General features: G+C 44.4%; 1 protein-coding gene across 3 annotated transcripts in view; it reads left to right on the forward strand.

Annotated features, from left to right (window-relative positions):
* The window catches only part of CNNM4 (cyclin and CBS domain divalent metal cation transport mediator 4), a 35,717-nt gene that overhangs the window by 6,211 nt on the left and 7,879 nt on the right, over positions 1-21,627 (forward strand). For all 3 annotated transcript variants that reach the window (XM_090281839.1, XM_090281838.1, XM_090281840.1), the window contains exons 2-3: positions 20,600-20,743; positions 21,067-21,201. In XM_090281839.1, the coding sequence (XP_090137965.1) occupies positions 20,600-20,743; positions 21,067-21,201 (279 nt within the window). The remainder of the gene's footprint in view (positions 1-20,599; positions 20,744-21,066; positions 21,202-21,627) is intronic.

The following is a 21,627-nucleotide window of genomic DNA, read 5'->3' on the forward strand; positions in this document are numbered from 1 at the left end:
CTCCTGGGAGAGATGGGAAAGAGCCAAGCAGGCATGGTTTGGGGGCCTCCTGCAGAGGTCAGATAGGGTGAGGGCTGAGTGCAGACGGTGGGATGGACAGTTGAGTCACAAGGTGCCAGGAGAGGACAGCCTCAAGGGTGGGGATCGAAGGCAGCTGTGCACCTGATTTCAGACAACTCCACCTGGAAACAGTCTGAAGTGGGCTGGTGATTTGATCTTGAGAAGCTGCCTGGAGGCGAGTATATCTGAGAGAGTGACAGGAGCTGCCTGCTAGGGCAGCAGTGCCAGTGGGGCAGCTGACAACTCACTGGCCAGCCTCCTCCTCCCTTTTTCTGTAGTGTGGTGCTTGTGGGCAGGGAACTTGGTGCCTCTTCCCCTGGCTGGCATGGCGCAGTCTGTGGGCAGCTTCTGCCTAGGGGCCAGGACTGGGAGCTGTTTCTGCCATCCTCTGTTTGCAGTTCTGTCCTAAAGCTCTCTTGCGTCCTGGAAGGCACTGTCTTATGTCAAGGCCCTAATAAGAGTTTCTTAGATCATACTGAGATCATAGCAGTGTTTACTTTTCAGTCACATAATTTTATTAGAAAGCACAGTTGCAGAGCTTTCCTGGACTCCTCTGGTCAGGATGGGAGGTACTGAACAGATATTTACCCTTGAAAATAGTTGAGAGCACAGGAAGATGAAACTATAGGATGTCCTGCAGGAGAAATAGTTGAGGGACAGGGACTTGGCTTGGGAAGTGTGGACACTCCAGAGGAGGAGACATTGCACCTGGATCTTCAAGGGTGAATAGACATGGCCTTCCCCATCTCTATGCCTCGTGTTCTGGAAGAATTTGAACTAGACCACAAAATGAGAAATGAGCTTATCAGGCCAACTTAGGGTAAACTGCGTTTATATATTGTGACTGCTTCTCAGCCCTTTCCAAAAGGATTTCAAGGTCAAGCCACCACATGCCTTCTCCCCCACCACTCCCGCTTCCTGCGAGTTAGTGGTGTCACACAGATAAGCTGGGGGAATGGAACAGCAAGGACATCCTGAGGGAAGGAATGGTGCCTCGAATTGCAAGCTCCCTCTAGTCTCAGTCTCCTTGAGGGCAGGGGCAGTGAGGTATTTATCAGACATTGTTAAAAGGCCACCACAGCCAGAGAGAGGAGAGTGTGTATTTATGGGGAGGGTGGACCAGGTCCTTCTGTCACTGTCACGATGACTGATTTTGGCACAATCACCTGGTTCTTTCAGCCCAGCCTCTTGTCCTAAGCTAGCTCTCTTGAAGCCTCCCTTTTGTTTTAGGGATTTTTTTTGAACTTCTCAGTAGAACTTGCCAGGAAGATGTGAGGGTTACAGAATTTCCCCCAGGTGCCCAAGACTGTCCTCAGCTACAAGGATGGGGAGCAGCTTTCTGGTGCTGTTGCTGCCATTTGGTCCAGCCTCATCCTCTTCTCTGAACCATTCCGCCTTCTGTGGGCATAGCTGGCCTGTCCTGTACCTCAGATTACCCCTCTTGTCATACCTGAGTATGCTGAGACATCCTGCTGTCAAAGGCTTCGTGGCTAGGTTAGGGACTCCTAGCTCATTTCATAGGCCAGAGTCTGGACTCCTTAGTCTATTCCTGTTCATTTATTATGTGATTTTCTTTTTACTAGCAGTTATTATTTTAAAAAAATACAACTCATTGTCAGAACTTTAGAAAACACAAAAATCTACAATACAACCCATAAGCTTGTGACCTAGAAAGGACTACTTTTAATATTTCGAGTTTTTGCAATAACTCTTTTAGAAATTTAATTTGAGCGTTTTTTTTTTAAGTTTAAAAAGTCTTGTAAGAAACAGCAAGATGAAAACCATTTTCATTTTTACAGTCATGCTCTCCCATTAGCTGCCTGTGTGTATTTTCATATTGAATCATAGTCTACCTATAATTTTGGAACACTATTTAGGTTGGATTTTAATATTTCTCTTCTGATAAACAATGAAATTCTTTTTTATCTTTGGGGTTCTGGGGAGGAGCATCTGGGAAGATTTCCACAGGCTAAGGGCCCGGCAGTGCTGTGGTGGCAAGGTGAGCTCAGAGGGCTGAGCCCCAGCCTTCTTTGCCAGGGTTAAACCTGGTATTGCTGGAGCATTCCCCAAGGGCACAGAGTCCCTTCCAGCTGCAGGGCCCTCATACCTGGACCTGGACAGGGTTCTTGACAGACTGGTTTCCTGGGCTGTCTGGAATGCTTGGTCTCTGGCCAGCAGGCAGCAAGGAACCTGGGATGGAAAGAACCTCAGGCAGGCTTACTCCCAAACACACGCACTGTGTGCACACAGACTCATCCCCCTACATATATGCACACACACAAAGGTTCACACAGACACGCTCACCCTCCCCTATACACGAAGACAGACTCACACAGACAGACACCCTTCCCCATATATAAAGACAGGCTTATTCCCACACATTCACTCCCCTTACACACAGAGACAGGCTCACTTGCACACACACTCACCACCACACCCATTATCCCCCCCCCCACAGACACATTCACTCCTATACACACTCATCACCCCCTCCCCCACAAAGATAGGCTCACCCTCACATACGCTCATGCCCCCAACAAATAGGCTTCCTCCCGCACACACTCACTATACACACACTCCCAGTAGGCATGTTTAAACACACTCACCCACACACAGGCAGGCTGACTCATACATATATTTACCCCCTCTAGGAAGGTTCGCATGCACTCACTCCCCCCGCCACACACACATGCATGCATGCTCACACACATGCACAGTCACCTGGAGTCCTGTTTTAAACATATATCCATGTCTCATCAAACTTCCCTAAGAGTGGTTTAAAAAGTGAGCAAATGCTTATGCAGTGGTGTTTATTTCAGGAAAGGCTTATAATAGTGACTGGCTCCTAGTCTCCGAAAAATTTCTGGTTGCTGGTGGTTTGGTCATTCATATTAATGACATATCCGGCTCAGGCTGCGGTAAGGACCAAATGAAGTAAGGCACATAAAGTGCTTAGATCAGTGCCTAGAACCATGCCATCATGCAATAAATGTTCGCCATTTTTAGAATTACTGTTATTACTGTCCAAAAGGCACCCCAATTGGCATTGACACCAACTTGGGCCACGGTGGTTCTCACACTGGCTCAGGTGGCAGGTTGCCCCATGGTCTGGGTGTGGTGCCTTTCTTGGAATTATGAATACACTGAGGTCAGAAGAGCCCACTCCACTCCAGTATACAATTACATGCTAATTTAGATACTATCTTATCCCAACTCTCGTGTGTATATTAAGGGTAGTAGAAGCCAGAGCTTAAGAAAAACATGTATGGAAGAGAAACTTAAAACTGAGGCATTTCTTTTTTTTTTTTTAAGTATATTATATTGATTATGTTGTTACAGTAGTCCCAATTTTTTTCCCTTTACTCCCCTCCGCCCAGTACCCCCCGTCCCTCCAGCAATCCCACACCCCTTAGTTCAAGTCCATGAGTCATGCATATAAGTTCTTTGGCTTCTCCCTTTTCTATATTATTCTCAACTTCCCCCTGTCTATTTTGTACCAGCCAATTATGCTTCTTAATCCCTATTTCCCCATTTCTCCCCCTCCCCCCTCCCAGCTGATAACCCTCCAAATGATCCCCATCCTATGATTCTGTTCCTATTGTTTGCTTAGTTCGATTTTGTTATTATTTTTTTGATTCAGTTGTTGCTAGTTGTGAGTTTGTTGTCATTTTAATGTTCATAGTTTTGATCTTCTTTTTCTTAAATAAGTCCCTTTAACATTTCATATAATAATGGCTTGGTGATGATGAACTCCTTTAACTTTACTTTTTCTGGGAGGAACTTTATCTGCCCTTCCATTCTAAATGATAGCTTTGCTGGATAGAATAATCTTGGTTGTAGGTCCTTGCTTTTCATCACTTTGAATACTTCTTGCCAGTCCCTTCTTGCCTTTTGAGGAATCAGCTAATAGTCTTATAGGCATCCATTTGTAGGTAACTCTCTGCTTTTCTCTTGCTGCTTTTAAGATTCTCTCTCTATCTTGAACCTTTGGCATTTTAATTATGATGTGTCTTGGTGTGGTCCTCTTTGGGTCTAGCTTGTTTGGGGCACTATTTGCTTCCTGGACTTGTTTGTCTATTTCCTGAGGCATTTCTCCTCATTTACTTAAGAATTTGTTTCTTGCAAATTGGAAAAAGTTAAGCTTGCCATCCTGATTGCAGCATATTTGTATTCTAAGGGCAGGAGCATAATCTAAGGATGGCTGCTCAGGAGGTGGGCAGGAGAGGGCCTGGCCACATAGACCTGTTGCACCTTTATTTGGGTCAGGATTCACCAGTCACTCACTCCCTCCCTGGTATCCCAGTGAGGGAGGGAAGAGGCTCTGATATAAAAGCAGCAGAGATAAGAAGGGGATCCAAGAGAACAGAGACTCCCCGGGAGACCAAGCCCCACAGCTCTGGAAGAGGGTAGAGCAGAGAGCATAAGGAAGGAAGATGCCCTTATTAATAGTTAATTTTTATTGAATACTTGACTAGTCTTCCAAGTGCCAGAGGTGGGAAACTGAGGCTCAGAGAAGCTGAGAATCTTCCCCAGGCAGGTGACAACTAAGTGGCAACCCTGAACTGCTCCCCTCTAGAGTCAAGCTCTTAATCGCTGTTCTCAATGAGGTAGTAGACATAATGAAAGAGATCAGAAGATTCAGATTCTCCAATAACTCCAGGTTGGAAAATTTACTGTCAGTTATAGGTTTTTGTTGTTTTTTCTTTTTTTAAGATTTTATTTATTTATTTTTTAGGGAGAGGGGAAGGGAGGAATGAAGTGAGGGAGAGAAACATTGATTGGTTGCTTCTCACATACCCCCAACCAGGGACCTGACCTGCAACCCAGGCATGTGCCCTGACCAGGAATCGAACCAGAGACTTTTCAATCTGCGGGACAATGCCCAACCCACTGAGCCACACCAGTCAGGACTGTCAGTTGTGGGTTTTTTAAATTGATATGTAATTGACATACAACATTATAAAAGTTTCAGGTGTATAAAATAATGATTCTGTATTTGTATATATTGTAAAATGGTCACCACAATAAGTCTAGTTAACATCCATCACCACACATAGTTACAAAATTCTTTTTCTTGTGATGAGAACTTTTTAAGATGTACTCTCTTAGCAACTTTGAAATATACAATTCAATATTATTAACTACAGTCACCGCACTGTATGTTATATCCCAGGACATATCTATCTTCTAACTGGAAGTTTATACCTTTTGACTCCCATCACCCATTTACCCCCTCCCCCCACCTCTGGCAGCCACACCTAGATTTGCTTTAAACTGAACTTTTTGTTGAATCATAAGTGTACAACTTGATAGATTTTTACAAAGGAACACCCTTATGTACCACTGAACTCAGGAAACAAACCATTGCCAACACCCTAGAAACCCCCCAATGTCCTGTCCCAGACGCTGCCCTTGCCCCCAAATGATTGTGAGTTAATTTTTAAATTAACTTTTATAAGTGAATCAAACAGTATATGCTCTTTTGTGTTTGGCTCCTGCTGCCACAGCGTTAAGGTTATGAGCTTCATTTGCATTGTGTGCAACTGTAGTTCAATCTTATCTTGTTGCTGAATAGTATTCCATGATAGAAATATACCATAATGGTACTGTTGGTGGATATTTGGATTGCTTGAAGTTTGAGACTATTGCAAATCATGCCACTAAGAACACTCTTGTGTATGTCTTTTGGTGACTATGTATCAGCATTTCCGTTGGAAATATCTCTGGGAGTAGAATTGCTATGGCCCAGTACAGGCATAGATGAGACAGTGTTCTAGAGAGTTCCTGTTTGTTCTCACTCCTATCCCCACAACTGGTATTGTCAACTATTTATTTATTTTATTTTAGCAAATCAGGTAGGTGTGTGCTGCTATCTCATTGTGATTTTCATATTGATTTCCCTAGTGACTAAAGATGAGCACATTTTCATATGCTTATCTTCCAATATGGTTAGTGCTTTTGATATCCTGTTTCAGATTCTAATAAGTCCTGATATCTGGTGATGTCAAGTGCTCTGTTCTTTGTTCTTCAAGACAGTATTGACTATTCTTAGTCTTTCTCCTGGGAATTTTGTGGAATTGCATTGAATCTAGAGGTCCACTTGAAGGCTTGACATCTTTATAATAGTCTTCTGATCTACAAGCATAGTTACCCCTCCATGTATTTATGTCTCCTTAATTTCTTTCAGTGTTTTATCATTTTCTGTGTAGAAGTCTTACACATCTTTTCTTAGATTTATTTCTAGGTATTTGGTGGACTTAAGTGATGTCTTTAAATTTTTATTTTCCCCATTTGCTGCAGATTGTCCCAACTGGGGTGTGTTGCAGTTCATTTCTGACGCTAATCACCTGAGGTTAGCATTGGACTCCACAGGTCTGGGGGCTCAGCCCTCCACCAGCAGACCCCAGCCAAAAGTGGGGTTTCCCCTACTTGTGCACTTCTGACCAACCAGCTATAAATTTGTGGGCTCCCATGACTCCCTACAGGTTCAATAATTCACTGAATGACTCACAATGACTCAGGAAAGTGGCATACTTATGATTAGCTTTATTTTAAAGGATAAACATAGGATGAGGGCTGGAACAGTCTAGGAGGCAGAGCTTCCCTGACTTCTGTCCTGGAATCAGGGTGTCACCCTCTTGGTACATCAGTTTGTACACCATTCAAGAAACTGCACTGAGCTTTGGAGTCTAGAGTTTATATCAGGATTTCATTACCTAGGCACAATTGATTAAGGTTTCCTTTTCTTTAAGATTTTATTTATTTTTAAAGAGGGGAAGAGATGGAGAATGAGAGGGAGAGAAACATCAATTGGTTGCCTCTTGTACGTGCCAGGACTGAGCCCGCAACCCAGACATGTGCCCAATTCCTGGGAATCGAATCTGCAACCCTTTGCTTTGCAGCACGATGTCCAGCCTACTGAATGACACTGGTCAGGGCAGATTAAGTTATTGATTGAATTTAATCCCCAGCTCCCCCGCCCTTCCCTGGAAGTAGGGCAGCTGAAAGTTCCTAGCTTGGTTTTACTGGTTACCAGCCCCACAAAGGGGTCCACCTAGACTCATGTCATTCCCATAACAAAGATACCACAATTACTCAGGAAATTCCAAGGGCTTTTGAATCTGTGCCAGGAACCAGGGTCAAAGACCAAAGATATTCTTTGTTGTACCACATAGGTATAGAGAAATAATAGTTAATTGTTGTATAGTGACCTTGACTGTATTGGCCTTGCTAAATTCACTCATTAATTTTAATAGTTTATTTTTATTTATTTTTAATCCTCACACAAGGATATGCTTATTGATTTTAGAGAGAAAGGAAGGCAGCAGGGGGAAGGGGAGAAATATCAATGTGAGAGAGCAACATCAATTGGTTTCCTTCTATATGCATCCCAAGCAGGGATTGAACCCTCAGCCTAGGTATATGCCTTGACTTGGAATGGAACCTGCAATCTTTTGGCATATAGGATGATGTTTCAACCAACTGAGCAACTGAGCAACTCAGCCAAGAAGTTTATTTTAGATTTTCTATACACATAATTATGTTTCCTGTGAAAATGACAGTTTTATTTAATTGCTGCTAAACTTCATACATTTTATATCTTGTTCTTGCCTCATTCACTGGCAAGGACATCTAGGATCGTGGTGAACTGGTGACAGTGGGCATCCTTGTCTCATTCTATGTCTCAACGAAAAGGTTTTAAAATTTGTCATTATGAGCCCTGGCTGGTGTGCCTTAGTGGATTGAGGGAATCAAAAGGTTGCTGGTTCGATTTCCTGGTTTCGGCACATGCCTGGATTGCGGGCCAGGTCCCCAGTTGGGGGCATCTGAGAGGCAACCAATTGATGTATCTCTCGTGCATCAATGTTCTTCTCCCTCTCTTCCTCTCTTCCCCTCCTCCCCTCCCTCTCTAACAATAAGTAAACAGGTAAATAAATCTTTAAAAAATTGTCATTATGCATGATTTTGCTGCCAATGGAAACCGTTATCTTTCGGAGTCCCAAGGAAAGCATTTTAAGAGACTCATGTGTGGGAGTTGGACCATGCCCTACCAACTCAGCCAAGGCTTTACCAAATGCTTTAAAAATATGTTAGGATGATTGAGTGATTCATCTTTGTAGTATTCTGAATTACACAGATTTTTAAAAAATGTTAACCCATAACAATTACTGCATGACTGCAATAAGCCTTAGTCATGATGTATTATCATTCTTTTACATATCACTGGGTTTGATTTGCCCGTATCTTTTTTTAAAAATATTTTATTTATTTAATTTTAGAGAGATGAAGGAAGGGAGAAAGAGAGGAAAAGAAACGTTGTACAAGAGATACATCAATTGTTGTCTCTTGCACACCCCCAGCTGGAGACTTGGCCCACAACCCAGGCGTGTGTCCTCACTGGGAATTGAACCTGTGACACTCAACCCACTGAGCCATACGAGCCAAGGTGCCAGTATCTTTATTTAGAATGTTGGCATCTGTTTTCATGTTCTTCCTGCCATTAAAAGAACAAAATTGAGGAAGATATTTCAGATTGCCCTGCTTTTTCTGTGGCAGAAAAGAAAGCAATTACTTAGTAAGCCTTTTTCCCTCTTAGAACTAATCTTTCAATTTAGGTGAGCAAGTTTAAATGCATCAAGTAATATTCTTAGCCTCTTTGTACAACCCCCCCCACACACACACCACCACCACTTCTGCTTGTGACAACCAGTAAAGAAAGGCCTCTCACATCAGATCAAATGTTGGTGCGGTTTTGCTCTCTCTTCAGATTTTGATATCAAGGCCTAGAATGATTTTAATAGTAAATTTGGAAATATTTGTTATACGATTACCAGTTACCAAGTAGGGTTTAAAGAAAACATAAAGCTTTTTCTGTGTGTGTGTGTGTGTGTGTGTGTGTGTGTGTGTGTGTGTGTGTGAGATGGGTGTAGTTCAGTAGAAAGCTTGTTCCAGACTTAATGTAGGTTGATGTCAGTCAGCAAAGCATTTAGCAGAATTTCCTGTTACAGCTCCATGACTAACATGGCACATGTGGGCTTGTAAATCATGGTCCACCTTTGAGATTGATTTGGCTGTAATTTATTATCTGGTTGCACACACAGATCTAAGGAATGGGTGCTGTGACTCTGTAAGCAGAGATATGAGAAGGAAGGGGCTCCTCCTCGGGGGTGGGGGTCAGATGGCCAGGAGCCAGGATGACAGGGGAAAGGGCCAAAGAGGTCCTGAAAAGAAAGGACTGGTTGGGAAGGGAGAAGCAAAGTCAAAAGGAGGGAACTCACTGGGCACCTCCTGATCACTTTCCCCGCTGCCCTTTCTAGCTCATTGTCAGTCTGGCCAGCATCTTTTCTCTACTTCATTTTCTTCTGCCTAAAAAAAGCTTCAAGTTCTATGTGTCCCTCTCTGCCTTTTGGGTCAGTCTGGGCTGTGTCCACCAGGAGAGGTTTCCACATCAGTGAGGTCGCAGACATCAGCATTAGGTCTGAACTCACGCCTTAGGTAATTTAAGAAACTTTAAAACAAAAAAGCCCCTGTCTTTTGACTCAGTGATTCCCCTTCTAGAAATCTGTCTTAAGGACATGGAGATATAACCCAAACATATTTATTACAAGGATTTTTGTAATGGCAAAAACAGGGGAAGAGCCCAGTTTGAGAACCTAGTGGGGATTGGGATTATGTGCACATATGCACAGTAAGATGTGATGAGGCCATTCAATTTTTTAAAATGCTTTTATAACGTGGGAAAAGACAAAGAATGTGAAGTATTTAAAAAGTGGAGTACAAAACTACATATGATGATTCAGTTTGTGGCGAAAATATATATTGTAATATTTTATATATCTATATTAATTTTTTTTAACCAAAGAAAATAGTTAACAGTGGTTATCTTTGGAAGGCCAGAGTATAAGTCACTGTAATTTCCTTCTTGCTACTTTTATTACCGGTATTAAAAAAATGTAAAAAATTAGTTTGATGTAAAAATAAATCACAGGGAAATTGGGGAAATTAGAACACTGTTGATGTTGATGATCTTAAGGAATTACTTTATGTGGTAATACTTTTGTGCTTTTCCTTTTTAAATGAGTCTTTACGTACTAAAATGCTTGTAAAATTTATAGACATTCACAGATAAAATCTGGGATTTGCTTCAAAATAAGCCAGTGAAATGGGTGAGAGGAATGAGGAAACCAGACTGGCCAGGGGAGTTAGTTGAAGTTAGGTGAAGGGCCCTGAAAGTATAATTATATCATTTTCTTCCTTTTCTGTATGCTCGATATTTTCCATAATAAAAGATAAAAAAATTAGTGACTACTGGCTAAGTGAAAAGTCAAAGGCATTAAGATTTGTCCCCAGAGCAAGAGACCAGCTTTAAGGTCTCCTGACATCCCTTTACCTTTAGGGCTCTCTGGTTAAAAGAAGGCTGTTTGGAGAAGTTCTATTTCTGAGTTCCAGATTGCTCACCCCACCCTTCCTGGGTGGTCCTGGACAGAACTTCTCTGAGCCTCAGTTTCCTTTATGTGAAGAGTAGGGTCAGTCATAGGAGAGGCATCCAGGGCAGCACTGAGACCCCGCTTCTTACAACATGCTCACCCATGTTAACCCTACTGCTCTGTAACTGAGGGAAGGTGGGCCCTGAGGGGGACACCTGAGTGTCTGCTATGGGAAGGGACAACTAAAGTCTGGCCATCTTTACAGGGCTGTTCTAAAGGGAGCTCTCCAAATTTTGTGCTCATTAGAAAAAAAATTTGTAATTTGTACCTCCATTCATTCAAAAGTTATATACATGTACTATTTTCTAATACAATATTATGAAACAAACACACAATTTTTTAAAGAGGTAAAGATGAGTCCTGGCCGGTGTGGCTCAGTTGGTTGGAACATTGTCCTGCAGGCCGAAACGTTGTGGGTTTTATTCCTAGTTAGGGCACATACCCAGGTTGCGGATTCCATTCCCAGTCAGGTCATCTATAAGAAAGCAACCAGGGACAACTGTAATTGAAAAACCAAAATAAAAAAAAAAAAAGGAAAGCAACCAATCGCTGTTTCTCTCCCTTTCTTTGTCTCTGTCTCCGTCTCTTTCTCTCTCTCAGCAATGAGAAAATGTCCTTGGGTGAAGATTAAAAAAAAAAAAAAAAAAAAAAGAGGTAGAGATGGAAAAAAACCATAACATTTAAATGTCTTGCAAATAGTTACCATTCATATTATCTCTAGCATATCCTTTTGCAAGGCACAACATACCCTTATGGTGGGATTGGTCATACTGACAGTAGCTGTAAATCTGTTTCAAATAGTTCTCTTATAATTTTGAATTATTTTGGCTGACCCCTTAGCCCTGACTCCATGGTTACTGTTTCCCCTGTGCTGATTGACAGGGCTGGCAGGGGTCGAGAGGTTGGCCTTTGGCCTTTATGGGCCCTTGTGCTTGCTTAATTTGGGGGATTTCCTTGCAGGGATCTTGGTTAGGTCCCACTGTTAACCTGTTTATAAACAAAAGCTAAAATTGCTTATTTATGTTGGATGAGTCCCTCTTTGGAGACCCTGCTCTAAAAGGTTCTGGATAGCCAGGGCTCTCTTCTGTGCACATGGGCGGTGCTGGCTCAGGATGGTGGGGCAAGTCTCCTTGGAAGTGTCTAGAAACCCTTTTCCCCGCAGACCTCTGTCTGTTTTGGCAAGTGGGCCATCATGTTTGTATCTCCATTTCTCCTTTCCATGCAGCTACCCTCCTATCACCTTTTCTCTTGTTTTCTACTTTACTCTTTTTATCTCTTGGTCTTGCCTTCCATTTTTATTTCTTTCCTTTGAAAACATAACCAGCTATAATAAAGTTTTTTCAAGTTTTTTCATTGGTGGCATTTATTGAATAGCTGGCTTACTGAGCACCTGCTGTATATTTAGCCTTGTGTTAGGGGTTGAGGAATAGATCAAGAACCACTGAATAATAATTTGTGCCAGTAAGAGTGTAAATTGGGTCCTCTAATATAGAAGGCAGTTTGGAAGTTTCTAAAATATTTGTTAATGCGTGAACTCTTTGACCTAAAACATCTTGAAATGTATTGACATCTCACATGGGTCAAATGATGGAGTTACAGGGACAGTAGGGAAAAAATGGGAGCAACTGTGTCTAGCACTAGAAGGGATAGGGTCAAGCCCATCCTGGTGTCCACTGGTGGCACGCTCCACAGGAGAGGTGAACAAAGCTTAAGAAGTAAAGAGAAAGTATTATATTTATTGCAGAAACTTTGAGAAAAGTGGAAAAGATTGAGAAATGAAAGTCACCATTGACAAAGGAGGCAGTTGCATGCGCTGGAGTAAAGACAGCTTCTTCAGTAAATGGTGTTGGCTGAACTGGACTGGTACATGCCAAAAAATGAAGCTAGACCACCTTCCTACACCGCACACCAAAATAAACTCAAAATCGATAAAAGACTTAAATATAAGCGATACCATAAAAATCCTAGAGGGAAAACAGGCAATAAAATTTTAGATATTTCGTGTAGTAATATTTTTGCTGATACATCTCCTAGGGCAAGGGAAACGGGAAAAAAAATAAACAAATGGGACTACATCAAATTAAAAAGCTTCTGCACAGCTATAGAAACCATCATTAAAGTGAAAAGGGAACCCACTGTATGGGAGAACATATTTGCCAATGATACATTGGATAAGGGTTTAATTTTCAAAATATATCAAGAACTTACACGATTCAATACCAGGAAGACAAACAATGCAATTAAAAAATGGGCAAAGGACTTGAATAGACACTTCTCCAAAGAGTACATAAAATGAATGGCCCATAGACATGTGAAATAAAATGCTTAACATCACTAGCCATCGGAGAGATGCAAATTAAAACCACAATGAGTTATCACCTCACACCTGCCAAAATGGCTATCATTAATAAATTAACAAACACCTGACTGGTGTGGCTCAGTGGATTGAGTACTGGCCTGCGAACCAAAGCGTCACTGGTTCAGTTCCCAGTCAGGGCACATGCCTGTGTTATACACCAGGTCCCCAGTTCGGGGCATGTGAGAGTCAACCACACAGTGATGTTTCTCTCCTTCTCTTTCTCCCTCCCTTCCCCTCTCTCTAAAAATAAATAAAATAAAATCTATAAAAATAAATAAACAAACAAACAAACAAAGTGTTGTTGAGGAACTGGAGAAAAGGGAACCCTAGTGCACTGTTGGTGGGAATGCAGACTGGTACAGCCACTGTGGAAAACAGTATGGAATTTCATCAAAAAACTAAAAGTGGAACTGCCTTTTGACCCAGTGATCCCACTTCTGGAAGTTTATCCTAAGAATCCCGAGACACCAAGTCAGAAGAATATATGCACCCCTGTGTTCATAGCATTGTTTACAATTGCTAAGATTTGGAAACAGCCGATGTGCCCATCAGTAGATGAGTAGATAAAAAAACTGGTACATTTACACCATGGAATACTACCCAGCAGTAAAAAAGAAGGAACTTGTTTGTACCTTTTGCAACAGCATGGAAGGACCTGGAGACTGTTATGGTAAGTGAATGAGCCAGTCAGTGAAAGACAAATACCATATGGTCTCACTTATATGTGGAATCTAATGAACAAAATAAACTAACAAGCAAAATGGAATCAGAGGCATAGAAACATCGGACAAACTGACAGCTATAAGGGGGGGGGGGGGCGGGCGAGGCTGGTTGAAAGAAGGTGAAGGAATTAGCCAAAGAACATATATGCATGACCCATGAACTTGGATAGCGGTGTGGGGGTTGCCTGAGGGAGTGCATGGGCACTGGGTGGAATGAGGAAAAGTGGGAAAAATTGGACCAACTATAATGTAGCATAAAGAATAAAATATTTTTAAAAAATGAAAGTCACCCTTATTCCACCACCCAAAATGTAAATATTTTTGGTGAATTTTCTTCAAGTAAGCAGTAAACTGTATGCTTTTCTCTCCCTCTCAAAATGAGATAGTCTTATCTCTTATGATCATAAACAGGAAAAAATAAAATAATACACACTGATTTTAAAATTGCAGTAAGTGAAAGCATAAGAAACTACTATTGATTGCTCTTAGTGTCTGGTTCTGTAACTTTTCTGCTTTACATAATTGGTGGGCACCATCTCTTTAAATCTCTGTGCTTCAGCCTCTTTTTTCAGTGGCTGCAGTACCGTGTCATAAACTACCTTGGACAGACCCTCCTAGGCACCTCTTGCACACTGGACTGGGTATTTTGTATTAAGGTTTTTCCTAGAAGTGGAAGATTGGCTTAAGTCCAAATCTTGTACATTTTACATTTTGACACATACTACCAAATCCTGAAGAAAAAATGTCCTTCTTTTCATCAGTACTGCACTGTTTTAGGCACCGTGGTCTGACAATATATATTAATTTATGTTAAAATGAAGGACCCTCTCAGTGTTCTTTTAAGTTGCTTATTGATTAAACATCTTCCTCCTGCCCCTCTCAGTCCGGCCCTCTCTGTAGCGGTCACCCCCCAACCTTGGAGCTGAGGGGTGTGGGGTGGGAGGGCTGTGTGCCCGGGCCTCTTCTGCTGCTCTGTGTCCTCCTGGGTTCTCTCCTGCCCTGCCTGCATCTGGCTGGGCTGGGTCCTGTCCTCCTGCTGGTTGAGGTCAGCACTATTAATAGTCACTTAATCCCGCTGTTGCCTGTGGCCAAGGTGGAGGGAGGAGAAAGGAGGAGATTCCCAGGAAAGGAGGGCACCTCCGGAGGGCCTGGGAGCAAAGGGCCAGTCCTGGGGACCTAGGATGTTGGCAAGTGGGACTTGCCAGGGAGGCCGGCGAGGAGGATGCTGATGACAGCATCTTGGGTGGTGGAACCCATGCCTGATCTGGGGCCTTTGGATCTAACCTATGAGAAATACAGCCAGAACTGGTGAGTAGGCCCCTCTCACAGCCCTTGTGGACTTTGAAACCCAGCACTTAGTGATTTGTCCTTCTTATGGTCTTTGAGAGAGAAGCTCTTTATGAAGGTGGAGGACACAGCAGAGACTGGGGACTGGGCTTCCTGCCACTTGTGGAGACTGCCTGTATGCATCTGCTGTGCTCTAGGCTTGGGGGGAGAGGTCGGGATGGGGGGTATGGAGAGGAGCAAAGGCACAGCGCAGGCCTGGCCAAGCAGTAGCCTGCTCCGTGGAGACGTGGGTGCCAGTTGGCCAATGGCACAAGCAGGCCGCACAGCCGTGCATGTTCTGGGAAAGGAAGAACTGGTGCGCAAGCTGGGGCACCCAGGGCTGAGTCAGGGGAGGGGCTGTCTCTGGATGCAGATCTGGGTTCTCTCCTTGCCCCTGTTCCAGGGGAGAGAGGGCAATAGAAGAGTCTCGGGCTTGCTGTGTGGTCTCCTCGGCCCCTCTGGGGTTTCTGGAAACGTCATGGGCAGTTCTCTGATCTGGGAGGAGACTGGCTGGACACAGGGTGACGAAGGGTGTGGGGGCAAGATGGCAGCCAGCTGTGGCCCAGAGAAGACCAAGAGACGGCAACTCAGCAACTTCAAGGTGCTCTTCTCCGCAGCCAGGTTCTGCACAGTGCTTGAATTAAAGGCTCAGGGAGCCCGAAGTCCCAGAGGAAGCAGTATGAGAGTCTTTTAAAAGTTACTTTAATGTATGTGCATCTTTCTGATGATAAAATTTATGCTACCGACTATGGAAATTTTGGAATTTCTACTCAGAAAGTACAAAAAAGAAAACAAAAACCATTTTGAATCCCCTATATTGTTAGGTTAAATTATATGAGATTGTTGTTAGTCAAAAATAGCTGAATATTAGCAATTTCATATGGATCAGCCAAATATGAACATTTAGCTGTATTTCCTATCTTTTTTCTTTGGATAAAGACTGCTTTGAAAAAATGGAATTCTCAGCTTTTAGGGTAGATGTATTATTTAAATTTTCATGTTTCATTTCTCACCTCAGCCACCTCCAAAATCCAGTTATCCAGTTGAATGGACACCAATAAGATGAGGTAACTCATGAAAATAAAATTCTATATTAGACTTAAATTCCATACAGTGAGGGTCATAAACATGTAAGTCCTAAGCTGATCCTCCTATTTTAAGTGGTAAATCAGTTAACAGTTATTTCTGAATTACAGAAACTTCTTAATTGCTTAAATTCAAAATAATCCTTTCTCTAGTCTCCACCCCTTTCTCCCTCTCCGTGTGAACTAAGTCATTCCCCCCACAAACATTCACTGAGTGCTTACTGTATGCAACTCATTGCTCTGAGTTTTGGGAACACAGATTGGATCCCCTGCTGTAATGGACTCGCACTCTGATGAGAGAAGAGGGACTATAAACAATAAAGTGAATAAACATGTTATACCATTTATTTAAGGGGATAAACTAATGACTGGCTTGGGGTGTTAGAGCAGGGGTTGCTGTAAGTGAGGCTCTCACTAAGAGGGTGACATTTGAACAAAGACCTAAAGGGGGTAGGGTGTGCGATGCAGGTGTGTGTGGGGAAAATGGCCAGGTAAAGGGAGCAGCCTTCGGTGTTTGAGGAACAGCAAAGAGGCTGTGGCTGACCTCAGCACAGTAGAGAGAAGAGGCAGGTGAGGTGTCAGCATGAGGGGCTTGGGGACCTGGCCACTGAGTACTGTGGCTTGTGCATGGAACGAGGCATGAGGCACCCTGTCTTCCCTGTGAGGGGTGCCCCTTGCTGCTGTGTTGAAAGTGGACCCAGGATGAAGCAGGGTGATGGTAAGAGGCTGTTTCTACCCTCTGGGTGAGGAGGATATACACGTGGCGTGGAATGGTAGCCATGGAGGCTGCCAGAAGAGGTTGGATTTTGGGTGCTTCTTGCAGGCAGAGTTGACAGATCTGCTGAAAGGGTTGGTTGTAGAAGGGTAGAGAAATAGAGGAGGCGGTTTCCTTCCTCATGCCGATCCGCTGCACAGAGACAGATGGGGAAGGCTGGGGGAAGGGCAGGAGCTTGGTTTTGGCAGTAGGTTCAAGGTGTTAGACATCCATGTGGATCTAGCTGTCAGCAAGCAGTTGGATATAGGAGTCTGGTGGGCACAGAAGAGGTCTGGGCTGCAAATATTTATTTGAGACACCTTAACCCTGGAATCCCCTCGCATTAAAAGGATGGAGCAGGCCCTGAGGTCAGAAGAACACCAGGAGATTTCCTCCAGGAGGGAGAGAGTGGCCTCTGGTCACAAACTGCAGTCTGAGCATGGGACCCCTGCTATTGGAAGTCATTGTTGACTTTGGAAAGAAGAATATTCTGCTAAGACAAAGACAAACAAAAAACAAAAAAAGCCCCTCAGGGCAGAAAAATTAGAAAAGACAAACACAGCCCAGGGTCTGATGACTAGATCAGCAGACAGTGACTAACTGGTCCTTTGTGTGGGGCCCCAGCTGGCCAGTCATAGTCAGTGCCTTTAGGGTGCAGAGCAGAGGTGGCTGGTCAGTGTCCCAGGTCTGCACATCTACACGGTGCCCGGCTTGCTGGTGCTGCCCCTAGAGCGTGCCACATGCACCCCTGGGTTCCACAAAGTAACCTCAGAAAGCAGACAGGGAGGCTGAGAGTGATTTTAATCAGGCTCAAGGAATCAGCTCATTTCACCCACAGGAAGGATATTTCTGTTTTTTAGAGGAGCCTCCAGTCTTTCCTGGTGAGGCCTAGTGCAGTCCTTGACTGTGGGTCGATTAGAGGTTTCAGTTGGGGATCATTTTCTCAGATCATTGAAGCTGAGTCTGAAGGGCTCTGACTTCTGGGTTATGAGCAGGGTGCTGCTAACTGGGCAGCGTTCGGAGATGTGCCCCGCTCCTGGCGCTCCGTGTGTGACAGTACCGGAACAGGGCCCTTGCTCAGTACAGACTCTCCAGTTTCCTTTGTTCCCCTTAATTTTGTTTTTCCCCTTAATTTTTTTCTCAATTAAAAAAATAAAGAAGTTTCCCTAGCTGGTGGCTCAGTTCGTTGGAGCATTGTCCTGTGCACCAAAAGGTTGCAGGTTCAGTTCCTGGTCAGAGCACATACCTAGGTTGCGATCTTGATCCCCAGTCGGGGTCCAACCAGTCAATGTTTTACTCTCTCCCTCACTTCCTTTCTCTCTAAAATCAATAAACATATCCTTAGGTGATGAATAATAATGATAATAATAATAATAAGTAGAACATGTCCATCAAATAGAACAATATGGAAGAATATAGAGTAAGTGGTAATAGCTCTCTCTCAACTTTAAAAGCCCCCAGAGGTAACCACTGTTACCTCTTCCAGACATTTCAAGGTCGTCCCCCTACCCCCACCCCAATCCCCATTTCTGTGCAGGCAGGTGGCGCCATACATTCTGTCCCATCACTTGCTCTTCCATTAGTGGCCTGTCTCCGGTTTTGTCCCACATTTTACCCCTCTGGCCGTGCTGAATCTCCCCAGGCATCACTCCTGCTCCACTGGTATTGATTTAGGTTGACTCTGGTTTGAGGCTCTGTAAAAACCATCTGTTTTGATGACCCCCCTTTGCTTTTGTGTCTTTCTGCATTAGTGAAGATTACATCCACAGGATACATTCCTACCGGTGGAAGGTTAGGGACCCTTCGTTTTGAGTCATGCTGCCAGATCGGCCTCCTGAGATGTGCCTGTTTTCCTGCCCACCAACTGGAGTGCCTGTGAGAGCCTACCTGTCTCCCTCTGCCCTGGGCATCACCAAGCTTCTAGAGTGTGCCAGTCTGCAAGGTGGTAAAAGCTACCTGCTTTAATTCTGGCTCCTGTCTGATGACAGAGGCTAACCTGGCTGCCCTAGGCCCCTCAGAGCATTTTTTTCTCCCTAGAGGGCTCTCCTGAATGGGCAGCCTCCAGCAGGTGAAGAGGCCGGGTCCTGGCCCTGACTGGCTGCTTGAGGGCCCTGGCAGGTCATTGCTCTTGTTGGCTCACCTGTAGAAGACACAAGGAAATTTTTAGTTGAGTTTAGCCATGGTTTTGTCCAGCAAGGTGCTGAAAGTGTTTGACCACAACTCAAAGATGGAAATAAGTGTATCATAGTGACCTGTACTGAGTATGTGAGAATGTTGCACAGGACAGTACTTCCCTCTATCACGTGGGCATACTCAGGTATTTTTTACTTTACTTTTTCAAATGCTGGTTGTGAGAACTGGTATCTGTGTTCTCCTTAAGAGGCCCCTAGGAGTTCTGAAGAGCATATGCTAGGGTTTGGGAATTTCCTGTAGCCTTGAGAAATCTAGGGAGCATCGTCTACAGGGATGTCCTTAGAGTGAGGCCCTAAGATTTGATTGTGAAGGGGAAGCTGACTTGGACACTCTGACTTGACCTTCACAGCTCTCCCAGGGCTTTCTCCCTGAGGCTATTCTAAATATGTGTCCCCTGGTGTGGGGCCCACTGTATGTTCAATCTGGAGTGTGGGCCAAACCCTTCTGGGCTGTCTTGCTATTGTCACGCACTGGGTTCAGGGGAACAAGAGCAGGTGGGGATCCAAGAGGGCCTGGGAAACCCAGCCACCTCACAAAGCTTCTGTGGAAGGTTTCCCCCCACCTCCCCTTCCTAACTTTCTCTTGCTTTAGGTTGAAAGGGTGGCCTTTCTCTAATTATAGTGCCTACCTGTACTAATTATGTAGGGCTAATTTGTTAATGGCTTTGGGAATGCAAAGCCTTTATATTGGGCAGTGAGTGTCATTCATGGCCCCAGGGTGCTTGTGGGGGAGTTTTACTAAGAAGCTGAGTGAAGCATTGTGACTGGCCCCTGAAGCCCCATGGAAGATGGGTACCCTCTGAGGAGCCCCTTGTCCAGCTGGCACTCACCTGTCTGTGACATAGGGCTTCTCTGTCCACGGGTTGTCAGTGTGGGTCTTTTCCTCCCCAGGAGGACCTTATCATTTTCATTCTATTTAAACTAATAGTCAGTCCTTAATGCCTTAACATTAAAAATACTTATGCCAGCCTGTTAAATCAACCACGCTGTTGTCCGGGGACAGCCAGCTGACCTGGAGTCTGCACAATCCTTCCCCATGTGGGAAGGCCACCCTCCCCTCCACACCCCCACTCTTATTAGGGATTTCTGGACCCAAGGGTAGGTAGGATGACGACCATGATCAGCTTGAAGCAGCTAGAGGAGTTCGAGACCTTCGCCCATTGTCCTTTATAAGATTATAAAGGGTCTTAAGTCTGAGAGGGAGGGATTGTTATTTTTTATTGCTAAGATAATTATTTATTTATTTATTTAAAAAAAAGAAGAAGAATATATGAAAGGGCGAAGCGGGAGAGCTTGTGTACGACCCATGGACATGGACTTGGGGGGGGATTGCTGGGGGAAGGGGTCCTGGGTGGAGGGGAGCAAAGGGGAAAAAATTGGAACTATTGTAAAAATATAATCAATAAAATATACTTAAAAATATTTAAAAAATACTTTTGGTTTTCTTTTTCATTAGAACTGTCTTTTTGCAATAGTAACTTCAGGAAATACAGAAAAGGGAACAAAACCACCCCCACCCCAATAATTCATGAGCCCATCAGTGTTAACATTTTGGTAGAGGAGTCTCATGATTGGTCCCTTTGCTCTTGCCTGACTCATTACATTCTCTGGCAGGGAAGTCCCACCTGGCCATCGTGCAGAAGGTGAACAATGAGGGTGAAGGTGACCCCTTCTATGAGGTCCTGGGCCTGGTCACCTTGGAGGACGTCATTGAGGAGATCATCAAGTCTGAGATCCTAGACGAGTCGGATATGTACAGTGAGTTCCAACCTCCCCACAGGCCCAGAGTCCCTTTCCTGCGTAGGCCTGACATGTGCTGTGCTGGATGGGAAGGCCACAGTGCAGGGCTGCAGACTGGGATGATTTGGGAGCATGTTGCTTAGGGCAGGAAGCAGAGGCTGCCTTGGTTCCTCCTGGCCCTTGTGCTTCAGCATCAGCCCAGGGACCTGCCCTGGCCCAGGTACTGCTGCTTCTGTGTGGAGGGAGGGACTGCTGAGCTGGGAGCTGGAGAGAAGGTTCTAGTCTGTTTCTTAGTCCACTGTGGGGACAGCATGCTCAGTTCCAGATTCGCTCTCTTGCAGCTGACAACCGAAGCCGGAAACGGGTGTCAGAGAAGAACAAACGGGACTTCTCAGCTTTCAAGGATGCTGACAATGAACTCAAGGTGAAAATTTCACCTCAGCTACTCCTGGCTGCTCACCGCTTTCTGTCCACAGGTAAGAGTGAAAGGAGGGCCTTCATTGTTGGTGGGACAGTGAGAGGGAGAAGGACCGGGTCCCTGGCTACTCCCCCCATGGAATGAGGCTACACAGATGCAAGGTGCGGGGAAACCCAGATGGGGTGAGGTGGCTTCCACATCCCTGGGCATGCCCTACGATTAGCTTTCCCTCTTGCAGACTTCTAGGAAGCATCAAGTTAGTTTTGAAAATAATCCCTGGGAGGACCTGAACTCATTGAGTCTTGTGGAGTGAGAGGGAGAAGCAGGCCCTTGCATATGCCGTGGGCCCACCTGAGTGTAGTGCACAGTCCTTGCCAGGCTCATCCCCTCTGAGGAGCCTAGATGAGCTCTGTTCTTGTCTCTCCCGTCTCCCCTCTGCCTACATGTGCTGGACTTGACTGCAGGACATGACCTCTAGATCAGT

Source organism: Furipterus horrens, unplaced genomic scaffold (genome assembly GCF_987537825.1).
Source record: "Furipterus horrens unplaced genomic scaffold, mFurHor1.1.pri manual_scaffold_6, whole genome shotgun sequence".
Classification (NCBI taxonomy): Eukaryota; Metazoa; Chordata; class Mammalia; order Chiroptera; family Furipteridae; genus Furipterus; species Furipterus horrens.